The sequence below is a fragment of the Stegodyphus dumicola genome, chromosome 2 (genome assembly GCF_044657685.1).
Source record: "Stegodyphus dumicola isolate Sdum_Otavi_A_Nest chromosome 2, ASM4465768v1".
NCBI classification, from domain to species: domain Eukaryota; kingdom Metazoa; phylum Arthropoda; class Arachnida; order Araneae; family Eresidae; genus Stegodyphus; species Stegodyphus dumicola.
In genome coordinates this window covers 85,639,394-85,659,458 of record NC_140769.1, presented here as the reverse complement: position 1 = coordinate 85,659,458, position 20,065 = coordinate 85,639,394, and the positions used below count along the sequence as shown (strand labels likewise).

At 30.3% G+C, this 20,065-nt stretch overlaps 1 protein-coding gene across 4 annotated transcripts in view; it reads right to left on the bottom strand.

The window, feature by feature from the left end:
* AP-1-2beta (adaptor protein complex 1/2, beta subunit) overlaps positions 1 to 20,065 on the bottom strand; it is a 65,658-nt gene that overhangs the window by 38,656 nt on the left and 6,937 nt on the right. For 2 of the 4 annotated variants that reach the window (XM_085810838.1, XM_035350669.2), the window contains exons 2-8: positions 19,408 to 19,477; positions 11,322 to 11,427; positions 11,065 to 11,200; positions 7,870 to 8,115; positions 3,122 to 3,315; positions 2,112 to 2,178; positions 694 to 848 (exon numbers count right to left, since the gene is read on the bottom strand). In XM_085810838.1, the coding sequence (XP_085666964.1) occupies positions 694 to 848; positions 2,112 to 2,178; positions 3,122 to 3,315; positions 7,870 to 8,115; positions 11,065 to 11,200; positions 11,322 to 11,427; positions 19,408 to 19,444 (941 nt within the window). In that variant the 5' untranslated portion in view covers positions 19,445 to 19,477. Of the gene's footprint in view, positions 1 to 693; positions 849 to 2,111; positions 2,179 to 3,121; positions 3,316 to 7,869; positions 8,116 to 11,064; positions 11,201 to 11,321; positions 11,431 to 19,407; positions 19,478 to 20,065 lie in introns of all 4 variants that reach the window. The other 2 variants (XM_085810839.1, XM_035350670.2) reach the window with 1 other exon arrangement.

The following is a 20,065-nucleotide window of genomic DNA, read 5'->3' as shown; positions in this document are numbered from 1 at the left end:
TTGTCAAGAAACTGAATGAAATCTTCTTTGAAGATTTTAAATTGGTCAAGAAGACACCTTTTCTAAGACATTTATTATTAGCATTAGTATTATTATATGCATCCATTCACCAGCTGGTTGTATTTCATAACAAAAGCACTGAAAATAAATTATTTTCAGAATATAAGATGTGCATTTTTACTTAGAAAATTAGTTAAAACAGATACAGCTTATGGTCTGAAGCCAAGTGATATGCATAATAAAATGTCTTCTATAAACTGTCTCATTGACTTGGGCTGAATTTTGCAATCCATTGCATCCTATCTTATAATACATATATGTTTTGACAAGTAGATCTATTTCCAATTGATGCAAAGCATTTCCTGTATATCTGAAAAGTGAAAAATATATAGCAATTCTATAAAAAAATATTTAATATTTTTAATTAGATATATCGTGAATATCAGTTTTATTTAAATTGGATTAAAAAGTAAAAACGTAATATTTTTAAAAACTGCATCTATTGCTTTTAAAAAGCTTACTTTGTTGATTAATAACAGACAGATTAAATTTGAAAGATAAATATCTGACATTTTGCAGAATGGCAACAGACTTGAATGAAAAGTGAAACAATGCAAATCATGTTTCAAGACTAAAAAAATAACTATAAATAATTTTAAAAACAAATATAACAGGAAAATGAGTGAAATTTACCTTTTTTGCACTATTAAGTTGATATTACGAAGAGCCACATATTGAACCTCTGGTTCACTAGACAGCAGAGTTACTAATGGCGGAGCTAGTTTTTTTGTTAAAGTTGTGACAAATTCAGAATCTGGACTCATCATTTCCATTAATTTCATCAGTACCTAAAAGTATGGGAAATTTAGTGTTTTCAATAGTTTTCTAAAATATAATAGTTATTAAGGTATATAAGAAAGTTCTTAGCATTTAAAAATTAATACCAAACGAAACTAAACCTCTCGATCCTATTACATTTTAAGATAGCATTTTTAATATAAATAATTTATTTTACATATTGCTGTACTATTATTTTAGTAACTAAAATAATATAAAATCAATCAAAATAATCGCAATTAGATAAAGTAAAAATCCTAACTCATGCGAAATGGCACTTCCTAAAACATTTTGCAAATGCAATACTGAATGTTTTTTAGATTTAGAAAATATTTAATAAAAGAGTCAAGTGATTAGACAATTTTTTACATCAAAACAAACAAAGAAAAATATACTGCCATTCAACATTTTGAAAACTATTCAACAGAAGCCAATTCATTTGACTATACCTAGAGGAAAGATAAATATTTCAAAAGAAAGAATCATTCAGAAAACCTCAACTTCAAAAGAATCAGATATCCTCTAAGCTGTTCAGATGACATTTTCGGTGAGGTCCCCTTCCTCACCCAGAAAATGAACCCCTTTCAAGAACTACAGGATAGCTGCTCAGAGAAATTAAATGTAACAGGCTGTATGATGCTAGTCGTTAGTGGGAAAACAATTCAAACTTTTAATGTTATTCAACAATAAGACTTCTTTTAATATTTTGAATTATGATTTTTTTTTAATTGTAAATGACTATTTAATAAATGATTTATAACAATTTTTTGTCATAAATCATTTCATTTTATTAAACATAAAATGAAATTTTTCTTTTAGAGAATTGAAATTTTTCAAAACTAACAATAATTCATTGCTAATATGTTTCACCAACTTGATTTCTGAATATATAATGTTCTCATTTTGAAAACAAACTATTGCATTCTCTTTAAAAATATCCATACTTTATATTTTAATAAATTTGGCATTACACTGCATTCTAAATCAGAATTAGGAATTTCAATATCTATGCATATTATGTATAAACATTTACATGTTTAACCTAAATATTTCAATTACATCAATTAAAGTATTTCAAGCCAACTTTTTGTGAAATATATACATTAGAAGTAGATATTTTGAGATAGGTAAAACAGGTATACTGATATATTTCACATAAAGATAACTTTACTATATAAACTTCTAAAAAGCATGCATATAAAAAATTTTAAATATTAAAACAAATTTCAATTTGCATAATTTTAGATAAAAAGTTTATATCAAAATTTGCTTACTTTTACAGCTGAAAGCACAACAGCTGCATTTGCATGAGCAAGCCTTGGTGTCACTCTTTCAGCAATACTAATTTAGAAAATATATATAGAGCGAGATGAGTGCAAACAAGAGTAAAAAATATATATTTCTATTAATATTTCTCATACAGATTATAATTTCAATCAAAATATACTGAAAGACATACATTGTTCTAATTTCAAACATTCCAAATACCACAGCAAAACAAATTGAATTACAAATATTTCCTTTGATTAAACATTTTAGTTCAGGTTGTAATTTGTAATGCTATAAAGTTAAGAGGGGGACAAAACCCTTTGATTATACTTTTTAACACTAGATTATAACAGCATTATTTAATGAACAATTAGGGTGGAAAAGCAAATTATTGATGTAAAAAGTTTCAGCAAAACAAAATTGCATTATTTATCTTAATAGAAAGCAACCTGAAAAAGATTTCTCTTCAAATTTTTGTATGCAAAATTTTAATTTATTTTCATATTTAAGACCTTTAAGTAAATAGAATATAAAGACAAACATTTATTTCTCAAAGATTGGCATTTCAAATTTAAATTACAATTAAAATTACTAAGATTTTAAATTGTATATGCTAATATTCTTGGTTTGCTTCTTTTAATGATTTTTCACTTTCTGCATCATCTTCTGATAAAAAAACAAAAACTCAATAATTAAATACAATCCCTGAAACAATCGTTTGACTGCTATGTTGCGCAAAAGCGCTGCGTTCATTTGTCTCAAAAACCGCTGCGCACTTAGCTATTTTAGAATGCACTCGCATTACAAAGTACATGTAAGGTCAGACTACATTCACACCCACAAAGCAACAAAGACACACTGAAAAGCGTTGCGTCGCGGTTTGAGACAAATGAACGCAGCGCTTTTGTGCTACGTAGCAGTCAAATGGTTAAGTGACAAATTAAAAGTATCATACACTTATATGCTATTACAAAATACATATGTGCCATAAAAATACTGAAAATAAACAATTAACCTCTGAGCTTCTCTTTCATCCTTTGGTAAGCAATTAGCAAGAGAATCAAGAATGAAAACTTGGCCCCATTCAGTACATTCATTCAGAGCAGTCAGCAGTTTATTGATGGTCTGAGCATTCATATCAATTAATGGCTGACCACTGCTGGAAGCTTCGTTAATTTCAGAAAGTGCAGCTACTGCATTAGCTACAACCTAAAATAGTTTGGACAGCAAGTAAAAAATTTAATGTGCAAGTAAACATATTACTGGAAATACATATTAAAATAATAAAATCAATAAAAAGAGGTTATTACGAAATTGAAAAACTATATATATTGAATAATAGCGAAAAATTTATATGAAAACTTAAAACAATAGTATAAAAATAAAGTAACTGCATTTGAGGTTATATCTTGTTCTTCATTACTTCAAAATTAAACAACCATTTAATGAACATAATAAACACTAAATTTTTATAAACAATAATAGCAACATACAGTTATGACCAATAACTTTACATTAATCAATGCTCAATAATACAATACAAATTTATTTACACAGAATTTACTATTATATAATTTATATAAGGTAAATAATACATAGCTGACCAATTTTTGTTAATAAATTAAAATTAAAAATATTTTTCCTGTAAACTAATTAAGATTTGATAGTTACATATACAATAATATGACTGAAAAATTATTTACTAGTTTAACTTATGAAGTAGAACATTTCAGAAACTAAAGTAACTTGAAAGCTGATTCACAAATTATAGCAACATACAGCAAAATATTTTTTAAATTACAGTGAAACATTTTACAGCAATTATAACTGAAAGTATCAATATTTCCCAAAACATATATAAATATTTGAAATATCATCAATAATCATGTTCTCTATGGCAGATCATCTCCACAGAGGATCAAAAATCACCCAAAACTGTAAGGTGTCATCTATGGAAGATTTCACTATACAGCAGTTTTAAAAATATTACTAATTTACAGCAACAAGTAATAAAAATTTAATAAGTTTCAGCATGCATTTTTGATGAATCAATTCAAAAATGAAAATTTGAATATTTAGGAAGTTTTCAAAGAATGGCATGACATATTCTTACCATTACAATTATATATAATAATTAGACTGCTTTTTGAATTTGCTGCTTTTGAAATTAACTTGTAATTATGGCTGGCCGCCCAAGTTGGCACAGAAACTTTGTAACTACTCTTATGCACGCCCTCGGTTGGCCAAACATTTTTGGTGAGAAACTAGATGGTGCCGCATTACTATTTAAATTTTTTGTCTACATCTAGAACTTTAAGCCTAAAATGTCTGCAAAAATGCGGTTTTCGTAAGAGCAAAAACCACATTTTTAACACGCAATTTACGCCAAAACTCCAAAACAAAACAAAAAATTTAGATAGCAAAAACATAAAGTTTCTAACCAAAAACATTTGACAAGAATCCATGTACACAGCAATCTGTTTTAACTTGAAAAAAATCAGAGAATTGCACAATCTATGTAGCGTAGGAATCTATGAGTTACGCATACCTTGCTAAAATAAACTAACATAACAATAAATTTCAAACAATACCCTGTACACAGCCTTCTGTTTTAACTTAAAAAAACATGAGCGAATTGCACAATCTAGGCACCGCACACAAATCAACAAAATAAACTAAAATAAATTACAAACAATTCAAAAAAACAACAATAGAAATTCATAGCAAAAAAAAAAAAAAAATGAACATACCATTCTACAAAATAAGAAGAACAATAAAATAAAATGCACTTCAAACAGCAGAAATATCAGCTCTAGTGTAGAAATGGGTGCCCTTTCGATTAGCGACATTTTTTTTTTTTTTTTTTTATTTTGGCGATGAAACCTCACTTCTGGTTACCATGATAATTTAAACTTTGTTTTTGCTTCCTGATTTTATTTAAATAGAAATAGATTGATGTGTACATGGACAAATTTAAGGCAGAGTGCAATGCCTAGTTTGTGCAATTCTAGGATGTTTTTTTAAGTGAAAACAAGTCGATGTGTACATGGACACAGAGTTTGTGCAATTCTTTAACTTCTTATTTTGGTTTTGTGTACCAGCCATCTTAAAATTGTGCCTTCCTGGTGTCGATCTTGGCATCAAAAAAGAATCGCCAAGAAACAAGGGGCACCCAATTGTAAATTTTTATCGAAATATCAATTTCCACCATTTTATCCTTTCACCCTAATATGAGACTGAAATTTTGCCACCACGTCTTTTATTGCAACATAAGCCATTTCAAAATGCCCGCCAAACCAACCACTAAACAAAATCAAGTTTCCACATCAAAAGGATTGCCATACAAAAAAACATTGCACCAAAACCCATCGCAGAACACATATCGCCACATTTGGCAACTTAAGGACGTATATAAGAGTAGTACCGAAACTTTAAATATTTAATTATTTTTTTCTTTCCCCCTCCCTTTCTTGGATATTATTAACAGAAAATTTTAAACACTTCAAATAGAGATTACAATGTACAGCAGTAATTCTAATGTTATTATTTAAGCGAATGCATGTACTGCATTAAATTTTCCCCCCTAACTTGAGATTACTATGCTTATCAGATTTTTAAAAAACACTTATTTTACTCTGCAAGATTGGGCAATTTAAATAATTTATCACAGGATGGAAATTTAAAATATTTTAAAATTTCAACAGCCTCACTATTAATGGCAGGAAACATCTCAAACTTAATTGGAAGTAATTACCTTACCTTAAAAACAGCCAAGTACTTTGGAGAAATTACTAAAATAAATTATGGAGAAGTTCTTCATTTCAGCATGATACAATTTCTAGGTTTATAGTGGGAAAGTCTTTCCATGAAATAAATGCTATACAACATGAATACTTGGTACCATATTTAGTATATGCTGCAGTAATTTACTGCAGAAACTGTTTTACCAAACATACTAACTGTTATGAGGTCAAATTAGAAAATGAAACATTTTTTCTTAGATCCTATATTTTTGTTTTCAAATTTTGATTAAGACTATATATTTACTATCCAAAGCACTTTGCTTATTTCTCAATAGTTGTACAAATTTTATCTTTACAGCAATCAAAATTTATCAAAGTGCACTAAATAATCTTTGTTTTCCAAGTTAAAAATAACATTCAAAATGATCTGCTCATCCAGTTAATAAGCTGCATAAATCTTCATCCCTGGTTGACTGTTATCACAAAATATTGTGAAAAACCATATAATTCATCTAATAGAGAGACCGGAAAGTAATGTTTCTGCGCATGTCGACAACAACATGCTAAGGGCAGAAGTGAAAGCAAATCCATGTCAAACACTCTTAACCAACCTTGGTCGACCATCCAAGAACATTTAAAGCAGAATGGAAAAATAAGCAAAACAGGTGTTTGAGTCGGACATAAGCTGTCCAAAGAGAACAAAGCCAACCGATCCATCACATGCAAAGTATTGCTTTAATGGCACCATATAGAACCATTTTTGATCATTTGATTACTGGAGACGAAAAATGGGTCCTATATGATAATCCAAAGCACAAAAGGCAGTTTTAATAGGGGTTACAAAGGGTTTACATCCCAAAAAGGTGCTTCTGGGTATTTGGTGGAGTATTCATGGAATTGTTCATTTTGAATTGCTGAAACCTGGATAACTGTTAATGCAGATCTTTATTGTGAACAATTGGATCGAGTGAACCAATCTTTAATAAAAAAATATCTGGTTACTGTCAATAGAAAAGGCATCATTCTGCAACATGACAATGCAAGACAGACACTGGAAAAAGTTAATGAATTGGGATGAAAGCTGCTGCATCACCCACCATACTCGCCCGATATTGTACACTCGGATTTCCATTTATTCCAATCCTTACAACATCTTCTTAGTGCCAAAAAATTTGAAAATTTGAATGATGTCCAAAATGCCATCTTCAGATATTTTACTCAAAAATCAATTGATTTATATCAGTCCGGGAATTGAAAATCTGCACACTAGATGGGAAAAGGTTGTTGATAATGAGGGTGATTACATTATTGATTAAAAATAAAAGAGTGTTAAAAATTTATTCGTGTGAATTTAATGCAAGAAGCGACATTACGTTCCGGACCCCTATTACTTTTGTAAGATAATATTATAGATGTGTTACTAACTTAATGCTATGCTACAAGCATGGCATTGCTTAAATCCATACATCTAAGTTTAATACTACCTACCAATAAAGATTTAAATAAATTTTAGTTTCCTTGAAAACTAAGATCACGATCCCATGTGCCTTTTTCAGTTAACCTTTCAACACCTTTTTGTACTAATCTGCCCTTATACAAGCAAAAAAAAAAAAAAAAGATTCTTAAATAATTTCTTTATTAGTAACAAATCAAATGTTATGTATTTAATTACATGTGAATCATATTAATATACATTAAATAAATGCATGCATTTTGTTTGCTAATGCATGTTATAAAAGAAATTTCAAATATTTAATTATGAAATACAGAAATTTTTGGCATTTAATTAGACGCATACAGACACACACAGCATATATGTGCACATATGCTGTAGTTTAACAAATATATTATTAAAAGCAGAAGAATTCATTAAATAGTTTTTTTAATTTATCATGCATCAATATAATTTTCTCAATAATTGTCAAAAAATTATATCTAAATTTACGCCTGCCCTTGTTTAAACATTTTGATATTATAAGAAACATTAGTTGCAAATGTTTGAAATAACATAAAATATTACCATTGGATTAGAATCAGATAACAGGTCTCTCAGCTGGTCTAAAAAGCCTTGGTCTTCTACTAACTGGGCATTGATATCATGTAGTTTAGCCACTGACACTGCTGCTGTCTTTCTAACATATGGATCTTCATCTTTCAAACACTTTCGGAGAGGTTCACAAAGATACTCAGTTATCTTGTCCACACGGATACATCCCATAGTGCGAACAGCCAAAGCACGAATCAGAGGGTTTGCATCTTCACAATCCTTTACAACAAAATAGTTTTCAAACATGTAGTAAAAAGTATATACAGCAGTATAAGTATCATGATTTTGTCAATAAAAAGCAGTAATATCTTTACTAATTAATAACAGATTTCATTAACAAATTATACAATTTTTAATATCAGATGAATACTAAAAATTACATCTTATTAACCACAAATCTTGTTATAAAATATTTTAAGAAGCAGATGAATTTTCTTCATTAAAACTGCATCATTCATAAAAATGATTGAAACATAATCAAGTTTTTTTTATTTGTTACAGTATCTTTTACATCTGTCCTTGATATTTTTCAGTTCAACAGAAATTTATTTTCTTTCTAACATCTGAAATTCTTCAAATTCCAACTTAACAAAATTATTATTCATTATTATGTTAAGTAAAATTTATAGTTACTGTTACATAAACTGCTATGATTAAATAAAAGAACCATTTTAATTCAATTTTGAACGTGGTGGATATCACGAAATACTACGATGCCTCTTTGTGCTTTCAAGTTCCCAAACAGTTCCGAGCATTCGCATAGTAAAAGTAGTTATTTTTCAAAAAATTTTCAATTTTCTATTGGTTTTACGTTTTAAGCTGGACCACTTAAAACGATAGTTAACAAATGATATTGTTAAAACAAGTATCTGAATCAGATATTATTAAATTGGATTTGAAATTACTTCAATTACTTTGCAATTTTATTATTAAATAGATGAATAGCTTGTAAAAAGACTTCTCTAATATTGATTTCTTTTTCTAAGTTTATACTATATATATATATATATATATATTTTTTACAGAAATTTTAAACTCTGAAATAATTACAATTATCAGTGCTCAACATGATCCCATCTAGTTCCTTATGTTTATCTCAGCACTTGACAAGCATACTTTTACTGCAATAAATAAATTTCTTGAGAGAGGTGTACAACCACTTATGCAGGACAGATCAGATCTCATTTGTTATCCACAAACTTCATTCCATTTAGGTGTAATCTCTCAATCATATATAGTGGTAATATTTTTGCTTTTCACAGTCTGTGTAATACTGACAGAAGAGCTTTTAACACTTTTGTTGGTGTTGCTATAGTTTTAAACAGCCATCATTTTCATACTCATCTTGCAATCACTTTGCACTTAAGAACATAGAAACAAACAAAACAACAAAACATTCTTGATTGTCATATACCAGTTTTCCTGCTGGATCAGAGCACTGAGAATTCTCCAAGGTAATTACATCAATCTTCTTAGTCCACTCGTACATTTATATATGTCCCATTCACTTGTTACTACCGTCCTAAATTTTTCTCCATGATGAATTCACATAAGTTTCATTCCTTCACTTAATAAAAATCGTTCTTGCTTGTTATGTTGTTATAAAGGCAATTCCCTCTTGTTTAACTATTTCCCATACTATGCATGCTAACATCTACTGGCAGTTCAAGGTCATTCATTGTCTTGAATACACAACACGACAATGATTAATTTTAATCTTAATTTTCAGTTTTCTTTCACAGTCACCAAGAGGTATCCTGTTCTAGAAAGAACCCATTTATGATTACAGGAGTTAAATCTCTATTGTGTTTTGCAAAACAAAACTTGGTTTTTAATAAATTGCAAAACAAAAGTTTATAGGAATAGACAAATATATGTACCAGTTTCTTGTTATTTCATCCTAACATTAAAAGCAATAGAAACTACAAAATTAAAAAATTGACAAAAACATTCACAAAAAGAAAAAGAAAAAAAAAAAAAAAAATCAGGCACACAGTGTTCTCCCACAATGGATTTTTGAGGTTTTATCATGAAATTAAAGAATGCTTCCTTGCTGCTGTTTTTAATAATTTTACTTCAGCCTGTATACAGCTAAATATAAGAACAAAGAAATAAGCCAATATGGCAATGAAAATGCACAATAATAAAATGCTTTAATGAAAATGTACCAAATCAATCATAACAAGCTTGCATTTTGTCCAAGTACTGATGCTCAACTATCTAGTTAGGATACCAACATCATCACTATTAGCTTCACTATATGTACATGTACTATTTATAGAATATTTATAAGGATCAGTTTCATCTATATTGAGAGATTAAGTGTTAAAACAGTTCATACCATTAGCCTTAAATGGTAACTTCATAATGCATTTTGAGCGAGATCACAGTTATTTTTACCAAATGAAAGCATGATAAAAAGTGTATAAAGCTGATACTATAACAACTATATAGCTGATACTATAAACATTTCCTTACAATCACTCAGCACTCTGATAACTAGATATTAGAACCATCCTGCAGTAATATATTGCTACATGTAAAATAACATATTAAAGCAACCACTTTGATCCATTTGATGATTTTTTACGAAAGGGAGAAATCATTAAATTCAATTGTAAAAATTAACTTGTTACATGTATAAATATTATTACACACATATTTTACATTCTAGTAATCAAGTATTTATTCCAAAAATCAAGCATTAAACTTATTTACAAACTTACTTTTAATTTCTTTTGTTCTCACGAAAATTTTGTGACAATCACTTTACAAAAAACTCAAAACAATTGTTTGTTCCCTTTAGCCATTTTGCATCATAATACTGTATTCTAACAAAACTTTTACCACAGTCTCTTCCATTGATGGCAAACTCCACACATCTTAAAATTGAGTTTAAAGGGGAGAAAAATCAGTTTGTCTATGAAAAGCCTTTGGAATAGAACAAAGAGAACTTTACAACAACAGCAATGTTGCTTGACTGAAGAACTATTATAAGCATGTTTGCCAACTGTAAAAAGTCCTTTAAATTCCGACTATTATAGTTACAACAAAATATAATGTATTAAATATTTTCATATCAAAAGTTTATAAGCATATTTAAGCATAAAAATTTATTTATGTTACACTTTTAATCAATATAAAATTCTTCTTGAAATCATAAAATACCTTAACAAAAGTGTTTACTGCCATAATTGCCATATCAGGTTGACTCTTAGCATAGTTCATCAAATATAAATAAACCAGCTTCTTCAGTTCCAAGTTATCTGTCTGCATGCAGTTTACAACATCGGGAAAAAGAGCACTAAAACAAGTTCAACTTTAAGTTCATAAAACAAACCATAGCAAATGAAGTAAATAAATAATATTAATGAGAGATAAAAAAAATTCGTACTATGCTTCTAAATAATGAAAGACTTATTTACCTCACATCTTTGCCAACAGTCATAGAAGCAATTACTTTCTTAACTGCTTCTCTTTTCTTTTCTTTTTTATCACTATTCAGCTCACTTTTTAATTCAAATATTTCACCTTGAAGAAAAATGAAAATATATTTGAACACAAATAGGGATTAAAGGAACTAAGCAAAGCCTACTTTAATAATCTAATCTAATTTTTTTCCCCTATTTTGTTATTGCTATGGTCCATTTCATAAACAACATCAAAATTATCAATAAATAGATAAAATCATCTTAAATGCCCAGTAGTTTGAATAACAACCATATACAGTTGTTTAAGACAAGAAAAACTATTTATACTGATTTATATTAAAACATGTTATTGAATTTTCTTTTTTTGGTATCAGTATGGACAATTCATCATCATTCTTAAATCTTTTGTCATGAGAACAGCTCCAAGAATTCCATGTGTTTAACATATTTTCTTTCTTTAAAATACTGTTAAAATGTAAAATGTCTGATTCACCAAGAAGTGAGAAGAATGTTATATCTTTCATCCAAAATAGATGCATTTCACCTTCATTCAAATATGCAAAAATGACCATTAAATGGAACTACATATTAATGAAAGGATTTGGATGTGCAGCATAAAAAGCTGCATGATGGATTGGATTGGATTATTGCAATTTGGCACAAAACCTGTCAAGGTTATCTGCGCCAGACAAATGGTAACAATGCAATTAGTCATTTGTAAAAACTTCCAGCTTAGGTAAAAAGAGACAGATTACAATCTATGATAAGAGCTGATATCTTTTAAAAAACAGGTTAAAGTCTATTATAAAAGCCAATATCTTTTAAAAACAGAAACAAATTACGATGATGTGTTTTTCCAATTAAATTTCCTAAGTCCAGTTCTGAACAATTAAAATGTTTTTGGCAAAAATAATTAAAATGCTGGCATTCCATCATGATATGATGGACTGTCAGATCTGCATTGCAGTTTGGGCAGCTGGGATTCTCTTCTCCCTTCAGAAGATACTCATGGGTCAGGCGACAATGGCCAATTCTCAGTCGAGTCAAGAGGACATCTTCCTTTCTATTAGCCATACATGGCCAGTATCCAATGGTGGGTTTTACATTTCTCAGCTTGTTATATACTTTGTCATCCCATTGCTTCTGCCATTTGCTGAGAATTTTGCTTTTGACAAACCCTTTGACGTCTGCTAGAGGAATCTGAAGATTGTACATTGTGGTTGCAGTTTTAGCTGCAATATCCGCCAATTCAATCTCCTTAATGGCAATGTGTCCAGGGATCCATGAATATAGAATCTGGTATCCCCGAATTTTTAAAGAATGATTCAACTTCAGGATTCTGATTGCAACTGGATGAGTACAATGAGCGTGATTTTTCAATGACATTAAGGCACTCGTGGAATCTGTGTAGATAATAAATTTTATGTACTTTTGTTTTGAAAGGTAAGTCAAAGCCAGATGGATTGCAGTAAGCTCAGAAGTAAGCACATAGCAAACTGTATGTAATCGAACCCTTACTATTGTTTTCTCTGTGACGAAAGCAGTGCCAACATGATCCTGGGATTTTGATCCGTCTGTATATAAAGGGATATATTTCCTATATTTGTTTCTATGTTCAAAAAATATCTGCTTGTAGATGATTTCATTAGTTTGTGATTTACTCCAGTGTCAAAAAGTATCCAGAGAATGGATTCTCCAATCCTCCCAGGGAGGAATTCCAAAAAAATCCTCCATCTGTATATCTATATTTGACAAATTATACTCCTCCACCAAAGCACTCATCCGCAAGCCGAAAGATGGGACACATGATGGTTGTGCCTGATATAAACGGGAGTATTGGTCATTAAGCAATTTTGACCGCGTAGAATTTTCGGTTTGTGATAAGACTTTGAAATAATGCTTAAAACAAAGATTTTCACGTCTTAACCGCAGGGAGGTCTCGTTACTTTCCACATATAAGCTTTCCACTGGCTACATGATGGAAAAGCATACATTTCATAACTAGTTCAGTGATTTCAGAATACCGTTTGTAAAAGTGCAGCAGCAATTTATTAGTTACTGTTATTACAGAGCAATTTATTATTTACTGATATGACTATTATTACAGAGTTACTGGCATCGATTAAGTGGTAGAAGAAGCAACTTCACAAAAATATAAATATTGACGAACAGTTTCGCGAGAGAGGTTCTCGTGAAATTCTCTACATCTAATACAACAAGCAAGTAAGCAAGTAGGAGGCCCTGAAAAAATTGTGGACATAAATGAAAATCTCTTTGAACAAGGAAAAAAAAAAAAAAAAAAAACTGGCAGGGTTCTTCCACAATACTGAATATTATTTGGCAGAATAAGCCACAAAACTGGTGATTTTTTTCCCTGTCAGTTTTTGAATAGAGAAGCAACTACACTCATGAAAAAAATAGTCAACCATGTGCAAGATGGACTGGTGATTTATTCAGACTGTCAGCAAGCATATAAAATAGGAAAATCAAAAAGAGCAGGTAAAAGAGATTTTACATTGAACCATAAATTTCATTCTGTTGATCAAGCAAGAGCTGCTCATATATAAAATGTTAAATAACTGAGGCACTCTGCTCAGTGGCAAAATAAAAATCAACAAAGCACTGTTAGCCATTATCAAAAATCTTACCTTGTGGCTTATGTTGTACTAAAAGCAACTTCAGAAATAGCCACAAAGTATATGTCAGGAGCAAACATAAACTTGAGGATTATTCTTGTGCAAACTTGGTATTTAAAATGCAGTAGCCATAATAAAAAGGAAGTACATCTTTTTTTAGCATTGAATCAAATACCTTTTGCATAAAATTACCTTTAAACATCTCGATTTAAGTACTTGGAATACTGAAAGCCCAGGAAAACGTAAGTTGTAACTAAACCAATCAATTTACTCTTAAATAAATTTCATATTTACATTACAAAGAGTTGAAATACGAAGCAAATGAAATAACTGTTATCTTAAGTGGGAACAGTATTTAATTTCTCTCAAGTTCTGCAGATAGTCACTTTGCATTTCTCAAATATGAGAAGAATGATAGGCAAACCTGAAGCTGACTTATCCTCAATTTGTTATCAACCTTCAATTACTTCAAGACCAGTCTGAAAAAAATTTCAACATGTTAATATTATCGAGCCAATAATCAATTTTCTCATCAATCCTTTTACTTGCCAAGTAAACGTAATCAAAATAGCTGTATATTACAGAGTTTACTCAAGCAAAAATGGAAGAACTATAGTTAGAAATTTTTGTTCTTCAAAATGACATTGTCCTAAAATCTAGTGTATCAAATCAGAATTTCTGGAATATAGCTAAAAGTAACACATTTTCATTCTTGAAAAGAGCATTATACAAGGGAAAATCATTTTTTAGCTCCACATAATCGTGTGAATCATTGTTTTCAGTACTGAATATCACTAAATCAAAGTACACACCTTGACTTTTAGATGAATATCATGAATTGCTTATGAGCAAGAAATAGCATCATATTCTCCTAATCATGAAGCAATGACCAATGAAATGCAATTCCCGTATCCCATTAATTTAAACATCAATGAATTGTAAAATGAAGAATTTATTTGCCTATATTGTTTTGTAATTATTTATTTTACACAAGAATACAGTCAATAATTTTTATATCCTAAAATTACATTTTTGGATATTATGTGCATTATTACTTTATCAACTTATAAGTTTACCTTGAAAAAGTAAATATGCCCACCACCTAACCAGTATTCTAGAATGTGCTCTAAGGTACAAAGAGGTTGGGGGATTCCTGGTCCAGATTATACAGTACGTAGTACAGTCAAAAGTCGTTAATTCGGACACCCATAATCCGGAATGATCTATAATCTGGACCTCAAAGCTAAAAACTTTCTGCGCATGCGCCGCGTTGACAAATGCGCACAGGTATTTTACGGGTGCACGTAAGACCTTTACGACTGCGCATATGCGTGTGCGCAAGCACAGAATACGTTTTTGCCTGCGCGTTTAATGTATAACAGACGGTATAAGCTAAAATTATCTAATTATCTATTTCAGTTAATGTTGATGATTGCGTTGTTACTTAATCTTCGAATTGAAATTTTTTGCAGACCGTAAGAGCAATTTTATAAAAGTAAACTTGAACTTTCAATTATGTCAAATAGAATTTCCGATGCTGGAGCTCCCAAAGGATCTACAAAACGAAAGTATGTTTCGAAGTCCATCAAACAAAAAGTGGAATTGCTGCAAAAAATGGATAAAGGCATATCCGTCTCAAAATTATGCAAGGAGTATAACATTGGAAAGTCAACTGTATATGACATAAGCAAAAAGAAAAAGGAACTTTTTGATTTTTTTTTTTTTTTTTTTGGATTCCGACACCCCACTTGCAATGAATAACAGAAAAAGGGTTCGTTATGCTAAAAGTGACGATAATGACAAAGTGATGATTGAATGGGTCAGACAGTGTCGCAGCGAGGGCGTGCCATTGACGGGTTGAATGGTAATGGCTCAAGCCAAAATATTTCATGAAGAAATGAACTTAAACGGAGAGTGCACATATTCGACAGGTTGGTTAACAAAATTTAAAAATCGCCATGGTATAAGACAATTAAAAGTTTCTGGTGAAAAATCTTCAGCTGATACTGAAGCTGCTGAACAATTTGCAGATGAATTCATTACTAGTGAACAATTATCTGCAGAATAAATTTCCAATGCTAATGAAACTGGTCTTTTCTGGCAATATGTACCGTGAAATACCTTGGCAACCTCTACAGAAAAGGCTCCAACTGGTGTCAAAGATTCCAAAGCGAGACTAACAATTTTAGCGTGCGCAAATGCTGCAGGAACGCACAAGTGCAAACTTTTTGTAATCGGAAAACATGCACGACCTCGAGCGTTTAAAGGAATGACGATTTTCCCTGTAATATATCGTGCAAATAAAAGAGCATGGATGACACAAGTGTTGTTGAATGATTGGTTTGAAAATCATTTTATACCCGAGGCTCGGCGACATTTGAATTCAGTTGGTTTACCTGATGACTCAAAAATAGTCCTGATTGTTGATAATTGTTCAGCGCATACTTCACTTAAAGTTTTAGTGAAAGATAATATATCTGTATTATTCTTCCCTCCAAACTGTACATCTATCATTCAGCCTATGAATATGGGAATAGTGCACGCACTGAAATGCAAATATAAAGCAGCATTTTTAAAATCTATGTTAAATTTCTTGAACAGTGGCAAGACTTTTCAAGAATTTTTGAAATTTTTTAGCATTAAATCTGCCGTGTGGAGCATCGCAAGATCGTGCGAGGATGTGTCTCCAAGTACGTTAAAAAATGCTTGTCATAATTTATGGCCATCTACCATATTTCAAGGTGAGGAGGATGAAGATGATAGCCACGAATTTGAAGGTTTTCGGACATCGCAAACTAAAGGTGAAATTTTTCAGTTATTGGATTTTGTAAAGAAATGTGGAAAAGCGGTAATAAATGAAGATGATATAAGAGAAGTTTTTCATTGCGACGACAATGCTCCAATCATCAATCAATTAACGGACAGCGAAATCTGTAGTATGGTTCTAGATCCAGAAAATATTGCTTCCGATAGTGAAGAAAGTGACACAGATGTTATTGAAAACGAAACAATTTCGATTGACAAATTAGTTGGTATTCTCGACACCGCAATTATAGGACTTGAACAGCGGAACTTTGTAACTGAACAAGAAATTATGTCTGTTTATAGAATTAAAGAGAAAGTATTATCACATAAAACGAAGCAACCTAAACAACTTACATTGAAAGAAATGCTTAATAAAGTAAACAAATAAATATTAAGCTTTTTTTTTTTATAAATTTTGATACCCTTTAGATCATAATTGTTCTTTATTTCATAAATTACGGTTTCATATTTTTAATTTTAGAATTTCTGCATGCCATCTTACGAGATTTAAACTGATGATCTATAATCCGGAATCGACAAAGTCCCGGCGAGTCCGGATTAACGACTTTTGACTGTATTAGATCCAGACTTCCGCAATTCCAGAAATTTCCAGATTTTAAATCATCAGCTTGAATCTAGTAAGATGACATGTACAGATTATAAAATTAAAAACATAAAATAAAATAGTGTCTGAAATAATAAACTATTTATGAATTTAAAAGAATCAAAACTTAGGAAAAAAAAGAGGCTCAATATTCATTTATTTGTTTTATTGAACATTTCCTTCAATATAAATTTTTTTAAGCTGTTTTATTCTTTGTGCCAATGCTTTCTCTTTAAAGATAGACATTATTTCTTGTTCCATTAAAAAAAAGCTCCATTGTTCAAGTCCTGTAATTATCATGTTGAGAATTCTCATTAAACTGTCAATCGAAATTCCTTCATTCTAAAAAATCTGTCACTTTTATCATGATAGGTAGTGATATTTTCTAGATTTAAAATCATCTCTTAGTTGACTTATGATTGAGGCATTGCCATTGCAATGAAAAACTTCTGTTATATCATCTTTATTACCCCTTCTTCACATTTCTTCACAAATTCCATTAATTGGAAATTGCGTTTTTTGTTTGCAATATCCGAAAACCTTCAAATTCTTGGCTATCATCATGAAGCTTAGCATCTGCTATACACTGTTGGCAAAGTAATCATGAGACAGGCAACTGAAGACAAGTTGTCCTATCTGCGATTTTTCTGGATAATAGATCATCAGTTTAAATCTAGTAAGAAGACATGTAGAAATTACAAAATTAAAAATATTAAATTGTGGTTTATGAAGCAATAATGAAGCATTTATGACCTTAAGAAAATCAAAATACTTAGTATTTATTCATTTGCTTCATCAAAGTATTATTTTCAATGCAAGTTGTTTCTATGTTGCTTCGTTTTTGCATGCTAATACTCTCCCTTAAATTTTGTAAAGAGATGTAATTTCTTCTTCAGATACAAAATGCTATTGTTCAAGTCCTTGACGTGATGGGAATTCCTACTCAACTGTCAACTGAAATCTTTTCATTCTCAAAAATCTCTTTGTCACTTTCGCAACTAGCGGCAGAGATATTTTCTCGATTTAAAATCATATTACAGAATTTACCAACCATTAGCTGACTGCTAAATGGGACAAAGTCATTATAATGTAGAACTTTTATATCATCATAATTTATTATCAATTTCCTACATTTTTTCATAAACTCAATTAGAAAATTTTGCTTTCAATAACATTCAAAATTTATGCCAAAATATGCTGTTTTGCTAATTTAAAAAAAAAAAAAATTTGCTCTTTCTTACATCCAAACAATGCTAAAGTCAATGTGTTGCCTCTATTACCACTATACAAAGCAAAAACATGCTTTTGCCTTGCAAATGCTGCTACAGCTCCAGAATTAGAAAATCTTTTTGACAAATCAAAAATTTTTAACTTTAATGTTGATAAAAAGGCCATAATAAGTTTTGCAGGCCCTAGTAATAGCCCACAAAAACTGGAACAAATTAGTTGAGGAACAATGCAATTTGCATTTTAACTGAATTTAATTTCTTTTCTCTTCTCACAGTTATGCCAGCAAAAACAACCAATATCAGCAACACCCCACACAAACATATATATGTCATGAAGCTTCACTTATAGTTTAGGTAAAAAAAAGGTAAAATATTACCTCCCCACTCAGTCACCACTAACATCAATCGGTGTACTGCCAATGAACCCCAATGATGAGATTCCCTGGCTAGCAACTGTTTAAAAGTGGCACGTAGGAATCTCGGATAGTTGGGAGGAAAATCGCTTTTATGACACACCTGCTTTTTTCTACAGTATTGTACTCTGTTCCTAAAGGTTTGTAAAAAATATGTATTCTAGGCAGTCCGAAGGTCCAGATAAGGGACGTCCATATTGAAAACTTCGTACTGTATTCATTTCTTCATTTTGCAAATCACAAAAAAATTCTTAAAAAAAAAAAAAAAATTGGAGACAGATCCTTCAATGCACTTAGCTACATTTATGAAGTTAAAAAGAATTTACAAGAAATTTTGATCACTAAATTAAAAACTAATTTTTTATTTTTACTTTATCCATAAAAAAGACTCACCTTTTTTGGTGGTGGTAAAATATTTTGCATCTGTCATGATGTTTCTTTAAAGAAATGCAAAGCCTCAGGACTGTAAAAGAAATATTACATTAATTGAGAGTACATTATTTTTCTTTATCTGAAAAGTAAACATTACAATTTAATTACCATTGATTTCATGAAACAATTTTTTTCAATTTCTGCCTATTTATGCCAGTTTCCTACATATTCAAAAGTTGAGTATTCCTTTGAATCTTTTCAAGACATAGTAATATAAAACAAAGAAGTAAGTACCCTTAAGTTCTTGCACTATGATTCAAATGACATGATATGTGCTACTTACAATGAAAATCTTCCACGTGTGTTACCACTTACAGTAGTTTGATGACATGACACGTATGTGTTGATAAAGCATAAACAGGAAATCATTGACCATTATAACCATGAATTGAAACGACCATTGTGGCATGAATAAAAATAAGTAACATGTAATACCCTAAAAGTATATAATAACTTAATTTATGAAACAAAAACACCCTCTTCATTTACTATTTTTATTTATTACCTTTTCAAATTCATCACATATCTGATTCTCACTTTGGACTGTAAGTACACTACGTCCATTTCTATGTCTATCAAAAATATACTCCCCCACATGCTATGGTACTAGGAAATAAGT